This window comes from Penicillium verrucosum, assembly GCF_028828655.1.
Source record: "Penicillium verrucosum strain IBT 35672 chromosome Unknown utg000004l_segment0_segment0, whole genome shotgun sequence".
In the NCBI taxonomy this organism is placed as follows: domain Eukaryota; kingdom Fungi; phylum Ascomycota; class Eurotiomycetes; order Eurotiales; family Aspergillaceae; genus Penicillium; species Penicillium verrucosum.
In genome coordinates this window covers 1803374-1821921 of record NW_026643213.1, presented here as the reverse complement: position 1 = coordinate 1821921, position 18548 = coordinate 1803374, and the positions used below count along the sequence as shown (strand labels likewise).

Below are 18548 nucleotides of genomic sequence, written 5' to 3'. Positions count from 1 at the left end.
ACTTTAGAAGCTTCCCAATCTGCTTTCTTTTCTATTGTCAATATGGTCGGCCCTATAACATCCCTCTCACAATTAAATCGTGCCGACGGATCGGCTTCATACAAATGCCCAGCTACCGGTTACAGCATTCTGGGTGCAGTCAACGCGCCCATTGAGCTCCCAGCACGCCGTGACGCATTGAAACCCGAAGAAGCTACTGTGGAGGTCTTTGTCAAACCTGGTACGACAACTGCCGGTGTTGGTGAAAGATACGTCGAAGGAATCCTGCGGTCTGTGCTAGGGAAAATTGTCCTCGGGCGGGAGAAAGGCTTCCCCCGTCGCGGCGTGGTCCTCACCCTGGCTATTGTTGGAGGAGAGAACGTGGCACGCGGTGACTCTGTGAGTATTTCAAAGCGTTGCTTCGCTCTACATTGTGTCGAACTGTCAGACTGATCTATCTAGTACCTTACTATCATCCCGGCTCTCCTACATGCTGCCTTGCTCGCTATGATATCTGCCTCCGTGCCTCTGTCTATGACCTTCTCCGCAACCCTCCTCAGTGTAACCAAGTCTGGTGATATTGTGCGGGACCCCTCCCCGACTGTCGCCAAGGCTGCTGTGTCCCTCCATGTTTTCGCCGTCTCCTCGAAGAATCACCTTTTGCTCAACGAAAGCGAGGGTCGGTTTGAATTTGATACCTGGGAACTTGTCCGTCAGCGCGCGCTCTCCATTTGTCAGGGCGTGATAACCGCCAGCGATGATGGTGATGTTACTATGGACGAAGGAACAGCCAGCGCCGGTTTGAACAGTTTCATCCGGGAGACCGTGGAGGACCAGGTCTACAGCGACTACGCCTACAAGCTGGACTCTATCTGAGATTGGCTGCGCCCACGGCAAATTTGCGGAGAGTTAGTGAGACGCGATAAAATAGGACAGGTCGATCGGTCAGCCCCTGGTCCCCTTCTCTAGTGCACATGACTTCCCTGAAGCACTCGCTATACCTCCTCCCCCTCGACTAGAGATACGACGGGGCCACAAAATAATTGATCGAGTACGACACCCGGTTAAGGCACCGTCACCTGACTGTCACTGCATGTACAACACGCTTCATTCAGCTGCCACAAGCGACAGCCTTGCTGCATATGAGGCTTGTTTTCGGGTTCCCCCCAACTGTTGAATTCTGGACGGACCCCGTCGCCCAATCTTGCCAAGTGATTTAGCAGTGAACGATTGGAATTACCGACTCCTAACAGGCGCAGCCAGAATGATGGGTCCCCCAGTTCGAGTCATGATTGGAAGGAACACATGGTTTAACCGACATTCTGGCAAAGACAGCAAGTAGGATGTGAGAATAGAATACCCAAAAACAAATACCAACCATCCATGGTTTACCTCTAAGCTCTTGAATCATTCTGTATCTTTGGATATCACAGTGTAAACGTCATTTTATCTGAGCGCACTACGCGAGTGTACGCATTTGGCGATTACTACTCCGTATATATATTGTAGGCTAATCAAACTCACCAATGATAGAATTTTCTGGGGAAATCTCGCCAATGTCAGAAACCAAATAAACCAGTAATCCAGTAATCCAGTAAATCAATCTAAATCATCTCCTAAATATCCTAATTTAGTGTGATTGTCGAGGTCAGTGGTTATCCTAAAAGGGATTGATTCCCTTGATTTTTCCGGTGTATCCCTGCCCTTTGGTCAATCTTTACCTTACCAGATCAACTTCCTCTCAAGTTTATTCGCATCCTTGTCCGATATATCAAAAAAAAAAAAAAAAAAAAGCAAAAGCAAATCCGGTGGAAGATACTAGAATCAATATCAACTGGCACGACTTGACACAGCTGCGATCTCAAGACTTCGGATCCGCAAACCCCGTTACATCCGAGCTGTTTTTCCTTGATTATTCTCTCCCCCCCATCTTATTTACCCGTCTAAGCCGATGGCGTCCAGTTGTGATAATCTACAGTCTGACACCCTCTCGAGTGTTTCCACACAAACCCCATCTCATCCATCTCATCCCTCTCTCCCCTCTCTATCCCCGACCAAGGCCCCACTCCCAACGACGGTGCTCCTCCGCGATGCTCTCATAGCAACCCAGGATCGCCCACATCTCCCTCAAGGAACCAACAGCGTACTTTGTACACAAATATCCGAATCGACTCAAGAGGAGGACGCAGGCTTGTCGCTGCCTTCTTCGACATTACGGTCGTTTCGCCGGAAGTCGATCAATCGGCGATCGAAGAAAGCGCTGTCGACCGACTGTATACCGCGACAGACAATTTTGAAAGCCCTGGCCTCCCGAGCTTCGATCCTCGGCAATACCACCAACATGTCGACGAGTTCCTTGTCGAGTATGCTCGCGAATAAATCCACCCAGGCTTCCCCGCCTTCTGACAGCCGACAACGGCGGGGGAGCAACGATTCCTCCCACAACCTCTCTGCCGCACTATCAAATCTTCAATTGAACGGATATCTCGATCGATCACCTACCACGGCACGTCTAATACTGCAATCGCCATGTTATTTCCATCAGCGCTTCGATGACGCTGTCAACATAAAAAAGGGTGTTGGAGGAAATTGCCGACGACGAGTGGCTGTCCCATTCGCGACTAGTTCAGACGGCAACTGGAGTCCGTGAAGTGTCGAAGCAACTACAGCGCCGACCTATCAAACGCGCAGTGCGAAATGTCATGATTGTCACTAAGGCGCGTGATAACAGCTTGGTACACTTGACTCGGGAAGTTGCCGAGTGGCTGCTTTCGACCTCAAGATATGGAAGTGAATTAGGAGTCAATGTCTACGTAGATGCGAAACTGCGAAATTCGAAGCGATTTGATGCTCCGGGCCTGTTGCAGAAAGACCCGATGTTTGCCCAGATGTTACATTTTTGGACACCGGATCTTTGTTGGACATCGCCAGATAAATTCGATTTGGTGCTGACGCTTGGTGGTGATGGTACCGTTCTCTTCACATCTTGGCTCTTTCAGCGCGTGGTTCCGCCCGTGCTCTGCTTTTCGCTTGGCAGCCTGGGCTTCCTGACAAATTTCGAGTTTTCCGACTACAAATCACAGCTTAATGCCGTTATGGGCGAGGTGGGCATGCGCGTCAATTTACGCATGCGATTCACATGTACCGTATATCGGAAAGACCGGAGCAAGGGAGCAGAGGTGGGCGCTGTCGAGGAGGGCGAGCAATTCGAAGTATTGAATGAGCTCGTCATCGACCGCGGCCCATCCCCCCTATGTGTCGAACCTAGAGCTCTACGCCGACGACGAACTGCTCACAGTCGTCCAAGCAGACGGCTGTATCTTTTCCACGCCGACAGGTTCCACGGCGTACTCTCTATCCGCTGGCGGTTCTCTTATGCATCCATCCATCCCTGGCATCCTCCTCACTCCAATATGCCCGCACACCCTCTCTTTCCGCCCAATGGTCCTCTCAGACTCCCACCTTCTCCGTATTGCAGTTCCCAAATCCTCCCGGTCCACCGCTTACTGCTCCTTTGACGGTAAGGGCCGCGTCGAACTCCGCCAGGGCGACTACGTCACTGTCGAAGCTAGCCAGTACCCATTCCCAACAGTTGTTTCCAACAACAACGAATGGTTCACTAGCGTCCAGCGTGCTCTACGGTGGAACACCCGCGGCGCGGTCCAGAAGAGCTGGGATGGTGGCGATGCCGACGCGGATTTGAACAGTGATCCCAATGAGGACGAACAGTGGGACATCGATATGGACACCATGCTTGGTGGTACAGATAGCGGCATCGGTCCCAGTGAAGATGGGGATGCTCTATCGCCCAATCCCATGCGTCGACAAATGAGCTTGCTCAATATGTGATGTTCTTGTGCATGTTAGCGATTTTCGTTTTCCTTTTCTGCTCTATACCTTTTTTAACGTCTGGGTCTCGGTGTTTTCTTTTTTTGTTTTCGTTTATCAACCCCAGCGTGATGAGGTTCGCTCGGTGTTTGATTTTGCATTGTAACTATGTTGTTTCCGACATATCTCGGACACGGAAGTATCCGCATCACCGTTTGTCTTGGAGATCATGTTGATAGATCATGATATATTGCCTCTACGGCTTGAATAGAAAGCCTTCGGCGGGTCGACTATGATTTCCGTCTCGCGACTTGCTGTTGTCCCGTTTAGACTTATGTGCCGTGATTTGATTTAGAATTACGATAGAAACTATCCGTCGACAATACTTCTCAGGAAAACTTGCCCCCTGTCTACCGTCAAAGGAAGCAGTCAGATTTATAGAGTACACAACGCCTTTACATTGCGGGTCGTTTGATATATCCTCTACTATGAAGTAGGTTCTACTGAGAAGGTCCAATCTGGAAAGAACTCCTAAAATTATCTACTATTCCGAGCCTATAACACCAAAGGAAGAGATATTTTATAAAGTCAACACCAAAGAGTACTCAAGAACGGCAGTGTTTCGGTCCTGAACGGTGTACGACAAAGATGTCAGATTATCCCGTATCCTGTAACTTGAAACTTGCACCGGACCACGTACCAATGTAGCTTTTGAAAGCATCTTCAAGGTGCTGTATACTAGCTTCTGACAAGAAAAAAAGAAGTCCTTGAAATTGTCGAGAAAAGCCTCCATTAGACTTTCAGCAATGACCAACTTGCCATATTCCAGATCGTCAAAAATTGGCAACGTGAAGCCCTCTTTCATAGTTAAGACAGAGAGCTCTCGTGGCCCGACGGAGCTGAGTCCACTTACTCCACATTCAATAAAGTTGTCGTATCCACCATATCAACCGATATCTCTGTTTTTTTTTTGTTTTTTTTGTTTTTTTTTGTACTTATAACATTTCACAGTGTATTCAGTACATATATCTGGGTATAGCACTAACACACCTGCTCAGTGGCTGCGATAAACAAGGCCGTGATCAACAATACAGGAAGAACTACGACACAGGAAGGAACCTTCCAGAGCCTAGCACAGATCTACAAGAAAAGGTGACGGCAAGAACTCGGTCTCCCCGGCGATCTTCGACTATTTCTTTGGTTATCCCCGTTCAAGGAGAACGGGTGGGCGCATGGAAGCTCACCAGGTATTCGCTTGTCGATATTGCATGGTTCATAAACGATCTGTGCAAGACGAATGTCGGCATACCACTTTGCTATGATCCTTGATTTCCGGTAGCCTTCCAATGGAAAAGCGTAGAATTGCGTAAGAGCTATATAGCAAAAGCTCTGCGTGGGAAGAAACCCTACTAGGCTTTGCGCAATAGCTAAACAGCAACCACTCAGATGCATGATAATCAACATGATAATCAACCGAACAATTTCATTTTAACCCCGTGTCTTTCGTAAGCATTATAAAAGGTAATATAAAAAAAAGAATTATGTTCGCCTTTACCAGTCGCAGTTCTCAGCCAGGAAGATGGCTAATTTCTCAAGGTACTTTTTATCCTCCTCATCAAATCCAGAAGGCTCGGTGCAGTCGATGTCAATGATAGCGACAGTCTATTAATGAAGATGTGAGTATGTTCCTCTCAAAACTAAATTGCATCTCCAGAAAATGCGCCATGGTCGGTAGGGAATGAGTACTCACCTCTCCATTAACCAAGATAGGCACAACAATCTCACTACGACTCTCCGCATCGCATGCAATATGTCCAGGGAAGGTCAGAACATCAGGAACAATAACAGTCTCCTGCTTGGCGGCAGCAGTGCCGCAAACGCCCTTGCCGAAACGAATCTCCTGACACGCGGGCTTTCCGTGGAAGGGCCCGAGGAGAAGAATCTGGTTTTCCGAGGAAGAGTATGTCGTTGAGATAATCACGCCGCCGGAACTGGGTGCGCCAGGCAATGGCTGCGAGGTGACCGGGGATGCAAGAGCTGGGAATTTGTCATCGCGAATGTAGAACCCGGCCCAGTTGACGGAGGAGGAAGGGGCGGGGAGGCAGGCATAGGCGTGCCAAAGCAGGGAAGCGACGTTGGAGAGGTTGCTGGTGGGTCGTAAGCGATCATGCTTTTTCAAGGGTTCGCGCGGTTGTTTGAAGCGCGTATATTTATTGTGTATTTTGTGATTGTGAATGTCGTGAACTCACCTAACCCAATTCCGTTGGCCGTCCAGAAGACCTTGTGTTGACAGTAGGAGTTGTTCGTATATATCGGCCTTGGAGCTACCTGGCATGAAATAGGAGGAGTCGGCGTGAGGCTGTTAGACGCGATTGTGTTAGCGCTGTTGTTTCGGTCTGCAGGGATCTGCGCGATGTCCTTTTGCAGTGGATCAGGAAATTCGCAAAGACCACACGGGGACGAGCATACCATGACGATTCAATGAATTGAGGATGTGTGCGCAGAGATGCGAAATGACAAAAAAATTAGATGAGGAATTGATCGCGCTAAGTGGCTTCTGGGTATTTTTCTTAAAAAAAGAAAAAGGGCAGAATCGGAGAAGCGGGGCGTTTAGACGTTCAACCAAAAAAAAAAAAAAAAAAAAAAAAAAAAAAGAAAAAGAGGTTCCTACTTTCTTTGACCTTGGAATCTCTTCCAAGGTTAATTTTCTCGCCTCCTGATCTTTTGTTCCTTATATCCCCCGATAAAGCCCGATTCTATCGAGATGCACTCAACTCAGATACAAGTTCATGTCGAATTGTGGATGGCACATACTGGTGGAACTACCATCCACTCACCTGTGGGGTTAATTAATGTATATGTTGGATGTGCAAGCTCATCTCTCATCAGATCTCGACATGTGTCAATCCCGAAACCCATTCATTCGACTGCTTTGGTTGACTCCACCTTGGAGTCCAGAGTCTAGAATACGGGATGATGTCGGAGTTATCAAAGTACTCCCGACTGGCTGAACTTTCTTGTCTCTCCTTGAGCTAAACATTCTATGCACTTGATGTTTCTCGATCAAGGTGTTGATAATATGATTGACCTCTACCCGGAGTAGAGATCGTGCTCGAGAGATTGATGGTTTCTTGTACTGGAAACCATGGACGCTGCGACCTTGATAATGGCCAGATTCCAGTTCTCTGGTACCTTTGATCCAGTCATCGGAATAGCTGGAAGTCCCGAACGGCTCTCGGATGTGAACCTCATCGGGAGTAATACGAACAACAGGGCCTGGAAATAGTCAGATTCAATAACTTTTTTTCTTTTTTACATAAATATCAGATGGCATACCAAACTTCCGGTGCATATTGTCAATCTCATACTCAAAAATTCCAGGACCCCAGGCAGAAAAGTAAATCTCATATAACCCTGTTGCGGCAGCAAGGCGAGGCCCTGGGAACCTGCTGAGCTTGTGAAAATAAAGACGATAAATAATCATGACTATGTTATAGGCCACAGCACTGCCTAATAAGAAAAAGACAAACATGATCACTGTTACGATCAAAGTTCGCTATAGTGAGGTTGAAAAAAAAAAGGAAGTAGAACACACTCCCCACTCTCCATATTAGAAATAAAGTCTAGCCCCAGGACTGTTCTCTTCATATAACTTTCGACAATGGAATCTCTAGGGGCTAAAATATGAAATCCATTCCCCCCCACTACCTTTCCCCAGCCCACGACAAGACCCAATTGGCTAAGTCCATACCGCATGTTATACCGCATAAACTTTTCCCACTAGGTCGAACATCTGCCCACGGGCTCGTTAGTAGGTCACTTAGAATTTCTTTGCCCTAAGATTCCCGAACTGAATGGCCTGATCTTCGAAACAAAGTTTGCGATGTTTCCGCCCGCGACTAAAAAGAGCCACGACCCCGTTGACATCACCAATAGCCAATATTGGGTTGATGGCTAACTCTCATACCATACCGCCCTTCTCGACAAACCTCAGCATGTACGATGTACACCGGTCCGGTAGTGGGATCTAGTGCCGATCTAGTGTGGCTTGCGAGTTCGGGTTTGGTGCTGATTTGATGACGGAAGTGGGGGCTGATCGTAGACCGCCAGTTGGCTTTGCGCGTCCCCGCCACTGGGCGATCTTTCGATTTCTCAATTTGTTTTTCTCGAAGGATATCTGTAGTGCTGTAGTGCGGAATGGCGGTGGGCGTCATTGTGCATCAATTCTAGTTTGCACTCGGTTCTAGTCGTCTTTGATTCGGGCATCCTGTGTCATTTAAAAGTCAAGGTTTGAAGTGTGCGATGTTCCTCGTACTTGCGAGGTCTATGCAGATGCAAATGACCTGATAAGGTTTGGAATGAAATCATTGGTGGCAACTTTGGAATTAACCAATTCGATAAGGTTCGTGGGGTCAAGTCGGGAGTTTCCACGATTGGCATGTGGTACAGGATGAGCTCGAGAACTGTAACTAATAGAAATAGGAAAGTAGGAGCATTCTATCACTATCTACCTACATATGTACTTTGTAGGTGATTAGACGAAAAAAGACCCTGGTGCATGACTTGAGTATTCTGATATTCTTGTGTACGACAGCAACGATGTCACGCGCGCCCATATTCGCTCAGAGTCAACATCCGTAGTCGCTCAAGGTAGTAATCAATCAAGAATAGGCCTTATGGCAGACTGCCAGATTCCACTAACTTGTAATACCGGCAAAGGACTTCCAATATGCTGCCATTGACGTTTCTGAACGTCGTTCCTCCAAATAGCACCATAACACCCTATTTATCTCTGAACGGTAGCTGTGACCCCGGTGATCACCAACAGTATTTCCCGGTTTCATATCACTTGCATATCACATCTTGTGTTTCCCGGCAATTTAACGCGAGCCGAGCTACCACAAAGAGTAATTAGATATCTCACCTCACAGCCTATAGAGGCTGGTAGCTCCACCATCGAGAGGCATCCACGGGCTGTAAAATGACGCAACATAAGTTGATGGTGTGGGAGTTGGTTATGCTCAAAAGCTCTATTCTGAATTAATCCAGCCAAGATTGTATATTACAATGTAGGTACGGAATATGCCCTAAACAGGAAACAAGGGCTTAGGGCTCTCGGATAGACACGCTTCCGGGTATTATTCTCACGTGACTATAAAGTACCGTGCATCAAGTCAATATTCAGTGACCCTTCCGCTACCGCCTTCTCAATTTGATATACCGCCCTTTATTCATTAGCTTTTATTGGTGGATACTTAACCGGCAGAATCTGTGTGTTAAAAGTACAACACACCTGTCAGTTACCCGGATGTGTATTACACGCCACTTTATAGGTCGACTCATCCCCAGGCGACAAGAAGCTTAAATCAATCGAACTCGATTTTTCAACGTGTGATCTCTTGATTAAAGTTGGTCCTCCTCAATTTTGTACATTTCCAATTCTAAAATAAACACGCATCCCACTCCTGTCTACTCCGTAGACACATATGGAGATCCGTATCCGCATCCGTTGGTGCAAACATTACCACTCGGCAATGCCAGCTGCCATGGGTGGTCCGATGTCTCTGAGGCCGCCCGTACCCCAGAAAATGGGGCCCCCTGAACCGACTCTATCAAGCACAAAGTGGATTCCGCCGTTTCCAAAGTGAGCGGAAAACGGGTAGAAGGCCTTCCGTCGCCAAAATGGAGGAATATTTAAACGAGGTCCAGTCTTGATTCCAATTGACGCTGCCGATAATTCACTCAACCCATTATTCCTATCTATTCATACTCACCACTCAAATGCCTGAACAAATCCTTGCGGGAAAAACATGTCTCGTCACCGGCGGTGGCGGCGGCCTAGGCAAAGCAATTGCAACCCAATTCCTGGAAGCTGGCGCCAGTGTCGTAATTTGCGACGTGAACGAGGAACGTCTACAGAAGACCTCGGCTGAACTGTCATCCAAGGGGCCCCTGAAGGCCATTAAGACCGATATCACCAAGACCAACGAAGTGGAGAACCTTTTGAAACGCTGATTGGCGAATTCGGCAAAATTGATGTCCTGGTCAACAACGCCGGCATCATGGACCACTTCGACCCAATCGGCGATCTGGACATGGAGTTTTGGGATCGCGTCATGGCGATTAATCTCACTGCTCCGGCTCTACTGAGCAAATTGGCAGTTCGTAACATGCTGGCGCAGCCGAAGCCAGATGGACGTATTATTAATATTGTTTCTGTTGCTGGAAAGGCTGGATGGGCTGGTGGTATGTTCTAACCAAAGTGAGGGGTGCTACTAGATCTGACATTTAACTAATTCTTCCAGGTGCTGCCTATACTACCAGCAAGCACGGTCTTGTCGGATTGACCAAGAACATTGCTGCGTACTATGGCAACAAGGGCATCAAGTGCAACGCTTTGATGATGGGTGGCATGGAAACCAACATTGTTGATGCTTTCAGCGCCGGGATGCATACGGAGGGTTATGAGAAGATGATAAATGTCTACGATTCTATTCAAGCTCCCTACGTCGATGTGAATGAAGCTGCTGGGTTCTGTGTGAACATGACATATGGAAAGGGCGCCGGTCAGATCAACGGCGCGACTATCGCTATTGATAATGGCTGGAGTTCTGTCGTTGGGTAGACTGCAAGTTGTGGCTGTGTTTTTCTGCAAAATGTTAAATTTTTAGATTTCTTTTCTATGACATACACATGTTTCTTGTAACTACTTGGGAATAAGCGAACGAATCAATTTGGATACATATCATGTCTCTTTCAAAACACAAGACCTAAGTCACCAAGGGATTTGGCTGAGGGGGTCCTTGATCCCACTTCTCCATTCCTTCCGGAATATCAATAATCGCCTCCCGGCACCAAATATGAACTGCAGTTCGCAGCATTTCTTTGTTCAGATCCTCCAAGCAGCCACCTTTCACATTGGTAATTGCAGAAAATTCGACCTGTTCGCTAGGTGCAGGTACAGTATCCCGGAAGCGATGGAAAAGCCGTGCACCACACTCCTTGTAGAAAAGGCACTCCATATCGCGTCCCTTAAGGGTAAGACGAGTGTAGCTGATGACCAGACTGGAGACTGACTCAGGGAGCTCGAAGTACGGAAATGTTGCGGTGATGCCGAACGCGGACGAGCTTTGGTGCTGGCATTCTGTGCAGTGGCAGATCCAGAGTTTCAGAGGTTTCTCTGCCGGTGTTGTGAATTGAATCTTGCCACATTGGCAGCGAGCTTTCATCCCCATGGTGGGTTGCGAAAGAATGCAATTATTCCATGGTGAGGGGTAGATGATTCACAGGGTGGACCTATACGAGCTTAGGAGATGATATTTACAAAAAGGCCTGAGTTGGATAAATCTTTAAGTTGACATATTCCATTGGGCTGAAACGTTATGGCGGCTGTCAAAATTCGAAAATATCTCACATATTACACAAGTAGTTGAGCTTTTTTCTCAAATTTCATTGTTCAAAGGACTATTCTGAGAATTCGCTATTGCATTGTACTTGTGTAGAAAATAACCTCGATCCCAGGTAACCGAACTCCGAACTCAATTGCGTAATTCTCGAAGACCGCTGTCATCATCCTCGTATCTCATACAGACCTCGGGATATCTCTCGTTGGCAGGAAACTCCATCAAAGTTTACCCTCCATGACCATCTGAATAACAGCAATGGCCCCAGGAGCCTCTTGCCATGCTTCATAGGTCAAATTCAAGGTCATCCGCATCTGTTCCACACTCCCAATCCGAAACATCGTGGGTTTGACCGCCAAGTGTTCACCTGGGTCCATAAGAGCCGGCCAGAAGTGGGGGTTCAATTTCTTGACGCTTTCGTACAAAGCGCGAATCTGGGCCTTTAGTTTCGCACCTTCGAGCGGTGCGTCCTGACAGTTGGCGATATTGGTGTTTTTGGCGATAGTCGAAGGTTTCGGTCTGAGTCCCAGCATGTGGGTAATACTCTCATCAGCAGATCTCATGCCGGTGAGGATCGCTTGAAGCACTTTGATCTTGACTAGAGTCAAAGAAACGATATGGGGAAGATTCGAATTGCCACGGAACATATCGACTGGCTCAAGCGGGTTGGCGTTCTTGACGTCAAGGTAGGGCAGGTTGGTATTACCCCAATCATAGCGGTGGTTCCGGCCAGTCGTAGCCCACCACTTCAGAAAATCGTAGCACTCCTGGTCCTGCTGGAGACGAATCATCAAGCCGGGGATGACGTCTCGTGAGCCCATGTTATCACCTCGACAGAGCCGCAGATTTTCCATCAATAGGCCGAGTTGTGCTTCAAGCGATTCGACATTCCCAATACTGCTCATGATATTACACAGGGCAGCACGGGCCTGCATGTAAGGGCGTGTCTCGAGGATCTTCCAGAAGTTACCGACGCCATAGGAGTAGGGATCATCTGGAAGAGCCCGTAAGGCCTGTTCTTGCTTCTCCATAGCAACACGGCATCTTCTGATGGCGCTGCAAGCAGACTTATGCTCTCCGCGGTGAGCAGTCTGGTGTTCGACGCCACAGTACATCATCACCTTACAGCCAGAGCAGCGGAGAACTCCATCTTCCTTGCCACACACACCACAGCCAGACGGGGGTGTCATTTTCTTATCGGGAAAACGTAGGAGGTGTGGCAGATGGGGCAGTGTTGATGTTCTTGGTGGAGAATAGGTTCACGGTGCAAGGAAAGTTTAATTGCCTTGTCTTGCTTTGCAGAAGCCGGTGAAGGTTCCGCAAGATCTGCGAAGAAAGACCACAGGGGGAGGGAAGAGTAAGAACCGTGGGGAGGTGGAGAAGGTGACGGTACGGTATTTATTATGGACTTCCCAGGATAAGAATTGAGTATGCCTTGTTTGCCTTCAAATCCGGGCCACCGGATACAAACAAAAGCCGTGATAGCATGCCCTTCTCGATCGTTCCGGTTAAGACATGAGGCGTCATTTTAATCATTCTTTCTCCACAAGCACTTATTTCCACAGCAGGTAATATGAAGCGTTGAAGCTTGGTATACGGAATCCGTTTCGAGACCTGAATTTCTTATATCACATCGGAAAAATAAGAAGAGTGGACAGGTTATATACACATTAGCTATTGCGGGCCGATGATAGGCCTAATCCCCCGGACCACGTGAGGTACATGTGATCTTAAGCATTGAGTTCCCTCGGAATAACTGTTCATCCCCCTCAGTCCCCACTTCTACCTCTGCTCGCCTTCGCAAAAAGTACTGGATCAGACGACTCCTTGCCCTTTCTGCTACTCAATCAATCCATCACATGAATCACCGTATACCATCATGAAGTTTTTCGAGAACAATTTCACCTACGATTACTCCTTCCCCGCTGTCTCCCTCGCCTATTTCCTCCGCTATCCTAATCCGTATTCTCGCCATGTCCTTACAACAGATGTCATCGACAGATACGTCGACCCCAAGACCCAGCGTCTTCACACAATCCGACTACACCTAAAAAAATCCAAGGTCCCATCTGGAATCCTAAAGCTTCTACCAAAAGGCATGGGAGGTTCAGACAGTTCCGGTCAGAGCTATATTCTGGAGAAGACCATTGTTGATGCCAAGGAGGGGTGGATGGAGACCGAGTCCCGCAACATGGAATGGACGGGCATCCTTAGCGTCGTTGAGAAGCAATGCTACAAGCGGCTTCCATCCGAGGAGGATCGCCTGGCTCTCGATGGTCTCGCCGTGGACAAAAGTTCCGAACAGACCAATGTCAAGACTACGGTCACCTTCCGCTCCCGACTCGGACAGGGCAAGCTCCTTGGGAAGAAGAAGCAGGGCACTGGCGATAATGAAGACGAAGAGCCTCGCAAAGGGTTCTTCTCGTCCCTTTCCACTGCCGGCATCCAACGGACCATTGAGCTTATCGGTGTGAGCCGAACCAAAGAAGCCGTATTGAAAAGCAAAGAGGGCATGAACATTGTCCTTGAGCGTCTACGCAGTGGTGGTGTTGTTGGTGTCCTAGAAGGTATGCGCCAAGACCGAGAGGCAGCTTTCGGTCCCGATGGTACGTGGAAGCGTGTCTGGCTGCAGGGCAAGGACCGTTCCGTTGAAAACGACAAGTCGTGATGGACATCCATTTCTGGTTTGGATTGTCTTGTTTTTGCTTGGGTGATCTACCCGTCCTTGCATTTTTATTTCAAGCGCGGAGTTCTGGCGTGGGGATATGATCGAAACTCTCCCACAAATCTTTTTGATTGTTGATATTTGAAACTGTATATGTTTATATGTTGTTATGAGGCAAAGCCTCTGGGATGTACATCAAAGGGGACATTTTAACGCTCATTGGAAGGCTAATTGTACAATATGGATCAATTTTCTATCCTTGTCTTCTGTGTGCTTTTTTTTTTTTTTTTTTCTGAGGGGTTTTTCATTCCCGCCGATATCTGTCTGTCTGGTCTGTATTTCATGGAGGTAGAGGAAACAGGGCGGCTGCAGATGCAACCACTGGTCGTCGGGTCTCAAGTCTGGAGGTTTCCGACGCATCAACGATATCACCTTTGGCTGGATGTGTCTTGTTCCTGATATCGGCCGAGGCGGGAACGAGCGTTGAGGTCTGTCTATGTCTACTGGCGCGACTAGTCTCCCCACTAGTCTTCCCACTCCTTACAGTTAGATCATTACTAAGTTTTCAACTCCCGTTCGTTTACCGTCAATTCGTTTTTAGCATGGAGATCAGCAAGCTGACAGACAAGATGGAGACCATCACCAATAAGCAGACCATTGCGGACATCGTCACCAACGGCGGCTAGAAATGAATGCCTGGCCCCCAATCACGACCAAGAGAGCTTCGCAGGTAGCTCCCGTCGGGCTCGAGCAGTTACAAGCATGCAAGTCCCAGCTATTGCAGGGGCAATAGGTGTGGCATGTTCTACGTCAACAATGTGGCGTTGCCGGCGGTAGCGCCTTAGTTTCGGATGACATTCATGGCATTGGTGCACCATTCGTATGTGAATCGGCTGTCATCGGCAAAAGGGCACTGTCAAAGTACTCGGTATGTTGTACGGAGTATGGAGTACTTGGTTCTCAGATCCACCCGAAAATTAATGACCCACTTGACAACTTGAACGAGGCGCAAAACCCCGAAGTTGAGATACCCTGCAGCCGATGAACTCCGTTGCCGAGGACAACCTTTACGCGTGAGAGGGACAGATTACACAGATACTTTTGGCCAATGAGCGCAGGCTGTGCTGCGAAACCGTGTGGATGAATGACATTTTGAGCTCGTAGCGTTCTAAAATCCTCAGCCCAATATTGGATTGCGGTTGTTTTAGGTTAGTGTTGTTGGAAACCAGACATTATATTTCGTTCTTATTTTTAATTACGTGATTTCAATCTCAAACCACCCTCTTGTCTTTCTTTTCGTGTATTCATTGAATTTTCGGATATTCTTTGAATTGAATTGAAGATGACCGAGAAGATTATCGGGAACCTCTGAAGGACGGCCTTGGAAGGTTCAGCCCGATGACTACCTACATATATAGATATATCTAGGTATATATATAATATATGTATGCATACCGAAGATTTAGGTAGGTAAGCCGACATTCCATTTTCTTATAGGATTAATTTGTATTTTTCCTTAGTATGTTGTATTTTATTCTCAAACCTCTTCAGAGTACTTTGTACGGAAGATTGAGAATAATACATAGTCTCGGAGGATTGCCGGACTAAGTGGATTCCGGCGGTCTTTGCGATACACATAATTGCACGCTAACGGTCAGCCGAATCAGCGAACGACCCTTGGCTGAAAATATGCGAACCCGAGATTCCAACCCCAATGGAGTGTGTTTCAGACCCTAGAAATCAAATGAGAAACCAAATGACGCAGTAAGATTCTCAAGAGCAGAGTATTTCTGATCGAGTTTCTTCCTACGTCAGAGCTGTTACATTGTTAAGCCTATCGGAGGACAGGTAAGGATTATACATATCTGGTAATCGGTGCTACTATATACATCACGGCGTCTTGCATATCGCACAGATCTCATATTGGTATTATTGGCTATTATACATGATTATACGTTGGTTTGTACTCCGTCTTATCACTCCGTACTATTACTCCGTGTCCAAAATGTACATACAATATATATTTTATATATATATATATACCCTGTTCTTCAATATGAAACATCTGGAATGAAGATGAGGTCATGCATATCTATGATCTGAGGATGATCTCTGACCTTAACTCTGAAAAGAGAAAGGATCGATATAATACCAATACAACAGTACAAACAGTACAACATACCTATTCCTCACTAATCTCCTCTCTGTGAGGCAAATCTCGCATCTAAGTGGCTGGACCCTGCTTTACCCTGTGACTGATCATCGTCAATAATTCCCCTTTGGGATAACAATGCGGGGGCTTTTGGTTTTAGCGCGAAAAACAATATTTCACAATCAAGGGGGTACCTAATGGAAACTTACCTATTCTCTGAATCCACTACTGTGCATGAAGTACCTTTCAGGTACCCAGCAGGTACCCGAGTTTCCAAATCACACCTTTTCACCAGGAATGCTCGGGGGAACATTCAATAATAAATATACCGTTGTATACCGTTGTATGTATTGGTTGTATGATGGTATGATGGTATGGTTGTACGGTTGTCCACTTGTACGCCGTACTCTCCTTGAAATAATACTTTCCTTGTATTCCGTACTCCTTGGCAATTCACTCGGCATTCTGTTTTTCTTCCTTTTCCAAGGTTCTCTCGGAAGGTCCATTATTCATCTCCTTGGGACCCGGTGAAATAACAACCCTTTCTTTCTTTTGTGGTTTTCACTGAGACTAGCCTCATTTCCCTCACTAAAAAAGACCCTAGTAGGTTATTGCGGGGACCCGTTTCCCTAAACTTTCCCTGGCTTCCGTTGACATTTATCAGTTAAATCTCCCACCCTTTTTTTTTATTACCTCCTTTCCCCCGTAATGAACTTGCAATACATCTGCTCTCGATTATCCTGACTCTGAGGGCCTCCGCGGTCACTCTTGCTGGACATATAACCCACCGGATATGCCTTTCAATCTGAGCCTCGGGTCCCTAGCCCTGTTGATGGTATTACTACAAACTGTATCGGCTCAGTTCTGCTCGTTCTGGAATAACGGATGCATCGACTCCCTCGCTCAAACTGCAATTCGCTTCGATCTCAATCCTCTCTTTCCGGACCCCGTTACCCTCTACTATGGCTTTGATGCCAGTTCCTCCGGCAAGGGCACAGGGCCCATGACAAAGACGGCGTTTTGGCTGGGATATCAAAGTAATAATATCGATGTGAATGCTGTCGACTCGAATCGCACCTCGGAAATCGGCCTCAGAGTCGGCAACTTGACCGGTACCCCATCTGGAGCGAACAATGGATGCGATGGGATTTGGGGGGATGATTGTTCCCGTGATCTTAAGAGTGCCCTACAGGATGCCATCTATCGTCTTGCTGTGTCGGGCGAGCCCTATTCTAAGCCTCTGGAGGTCGTTCTCAACAAAATGTTGACGAAGCCGCCGTCGCTGCCTTCGTGCCCACCACCCACCCTTGATGTCTCGGCCATTCCAGTCCAAGGTATGTCAATCATTATATCTTATATCATTATGTTCTAACCTTCCTAGATTTCGCTAGAGAACGAGTCCCCGATCGGAACGTCACCATCATGCCACCTGGCTCGGGCGCCTGGCCTTGGCAGGTCTGGTATCTTGATAACATGAACGCCCGCAACCAAGCTTCCCAGGTCGCAGTTGGCATCATAAGTCGCGCCCCTTCTTACAATAGTTCACCACCGGACAGCCCAGACGACATCATGGTTGAACTTGTCTGTGTGCAGGCTCCTTCTAGTGGATCTTCCAAGAGCTCTCATGATTAAACTGGGATGTCGAGGTCGATCTTCCGATCGTCCTCGGGCGGGATTTTTTTCCCTTTACTCTCCCTCTCTCTCTTTCTGGGTGGTGGGTGATACATTACGCCCTTTGACCTATGGCTCTTCTCGGTACTTAGCTTGCAGTTTTCGTCTACACCTGCCACGCCATGGCGACATTCCATCACGGTGGGGAAACAAAAGCAAGTCTGAGCAAGATCCCAGGGCACTTATTTTCTTGGCACAAGTGAATTCGATGACTAGGTTGAAACGGCAAACTACCTCAGCGCGCCAATCCTTTTCTCTGTGTCAATGGTGGCGCCACGTCACTTTGAATACTCGGCAAGTTCCACATGAACAAAGAACAGAGTTGATTGATTCAATGCAAAGAAACGTGGAAGTCCAGTACCTATGCTGTACAGTGACATGGCAATACGTTGGATCTTTGTCACTGGCTTCTGGGAACCCACGAACTTACTCTTCTTCATCGCCACCGAATCGGGTCTGTCACCCCTGACATTCAAACGACAAGCTTAACAGGCTTTGAATGCCCCGGCCTCCAGGATACCAAGCCACCGGCCTGCTCACTCAACAGCACGCGATCCGTTTGGCTCCCAAGCTTCGCAAACCCAAGACACTACTTCTCTGGGTCTCATTCGAATCCCTATTCTCACTCACCATGTGCATTATCCGCCTTCTCCCAATGACCCTTGGGCATGTTGGAAAGGATAGTGCTGTTCATGTGGGGATTTCCCACATGGGCGCGAACAGGTCTTTTTCGAGCCAGCTATACTCTCACCTCTCTCCCGCCCAGATACATCAGTCATCCACCGTCTGGAAGTTGACATGTCTCCCCATCACCACCGTGTCCGGTGTAATTGATACCGGTTTTCATGCA

At 47.6% G+C, this 18548-nt stretch overlaps 9 protein-coding genes across 9 annotated transcripts; 5 read left to right on the top strand and 4 right to left on the bottom strand.

Annotated features, from left to right (window-relative positions):
- Positions 1-42: 42 nt before the first annotated feature.
- On the top strand, positions 43-855 carry N7516_010111 (putative exosome complex subunit Rrp46; the record flags this gene model as incomplete). The annotated part of the gene is made up of 2 exons (XM_057222830.1): positions 43-378; positions 442-855. The coding sequence occupies 2 exons, from the start codon at positions 43-45 to the stop codon at positions 853-855; spliced, it is 750 nt and encodes a 249-aa protein (XP_057070051.1).
- Positions 856-1930: 1075 nt separating this feature from the next.
- On the top strand, positions 1931-3828 carry N7516_010110 (putative NAD+ kinase Utr1; the record flags this gene model as incomplete). The annotated part of the gene is made up of 3 exons (XM_057222829.1): positions 1931-2621; positions 2671-3191; positions 3250-3828. The coding sequence occupies 3 exons, from the start codon at positions 1931-1933 to the stop codon at positions 3826-3828; spliced, it is 1791 nt and encodes a 596-aa protein (XP_057070050.1).
- Positions 3829-5358: 1530 nt separating this feature from the next.
- N7516_010109 (GAF domain-containing protein) lies at positions 5359-6279 on the bottom strand (the record flags this gene model as incomplete). Its single annotated transcript, XM_057222828.1, has 4 exons — positions 5359-5469; positions 5558-5954; positions 6057-6166; positions 6277-6279. The coding sequence occupies 4 exons, from the start codon at positions 6277-6279 to the stop codon at positions 5359-5361; spliced, it is 621 nt and encodes a 206-aa protein (XP_057070049.1).
- Positions 6280-6709: 430 nt separating this feature from the next.
- On the bottom strand, positions 6710-7159 carry N7516_010108 (uncharacterized protein; the record flags this gene model as incomplete). Its single annotated transcript, XM_057222827.1, has 2 exons — positions 6710-7083; positions 7144-7159. The coding sequence occupies 2 exons, from the start codon at positions 7157-7159 to the stop codon at positions 6710-6712; spliced, it is 390 nt and encodes a 129-aa protein (XP_057070048.1).
- A 2429-nt stretch (positions 7160-9588) lies between these two features.
- On the top strand, positions 9589-10432 carry N7516_010107 (SDR family NAD(P)-dependent oxidoreductase; the record flags this gene model as incomplete). The annotated part of the gene is made up of 3 exons (XM_057222826.1): positions 9589-9743; positions 9800-10053; positions 10113-10432. The coding sequence occupies 3 exons, from the start codon at positions 9589-9591 to the stop codon at positions 10430-10432; spliced, it is 729 nt and encodes a 242-aa protein (XP_057070047.1).
- Positions 10433-10577: 145 nt separating this feature from the next.
- Positions 10578-11042, bottom strand: N7516_010106 (GFA family protein; the record flags this gene model as incomplete). The annotated part of the gene is made up of 1 exon (XM_057222825.1): positions 10578-11042. One exon carries the CDS (start codon positions 11040-11042, stop codon positions 10578-10580), a length of 465 nt encoding a protein of 154 aa, XP_057070046.1.
- Positions 11043-11431: 389 nt separating this feature from the next.
- N7516_010105 (zinc finger MYND domain-containing protein) lies at positions 11432-12400 on the bottom strand (the record flags this gene model as incomplete). Its single annotated transcript, XM_057222824.1, has 1 exon — positions 11432-12400. One exon carries the CDS (start codon positions 12398-12400, stop codon positions 11432-11434), a length of 969 nt encoding a protein of 322 aa, XP_057070045.1.
- Positions 12401-13089: 689 nt separating this feature from the next.
- Positions 13090-13878, top strand: N7516_010104 (MSF1 domain protein; the record flags this gene model as incomplete). Its single annotated transcript, XM_057222823.1, has 1 exon — positions 13090-13878. The coding sequence occupies one exon, from the start codon at positions 13090-13092 to the stop codon at positions 13876-13878; it is 789 nt and encodes a 262-aa protein (XP_057070044.1).
- A 2942-nt stretch (positions 13879-16820) lies between these two features.
- N7516_010103 (uncharacterized protein) lies at positions 16821-17659 on the top strand (the record flags this gene model as incomplete). Its single annotated transcript, XM_057222822.1, has 2 exons — positions 16821-17361; positions 17409-17659. The coding sequence occupies 2 exons, from the start codon at positions 16821-16823 to the stop codon at positions 17657-17659; spliced, it is 792 nt and encodes a 263-aa protein (XP_057070043.1).
- Between the last annotated feature and the right edge of the window lie 889 nt (positions 17660-18548).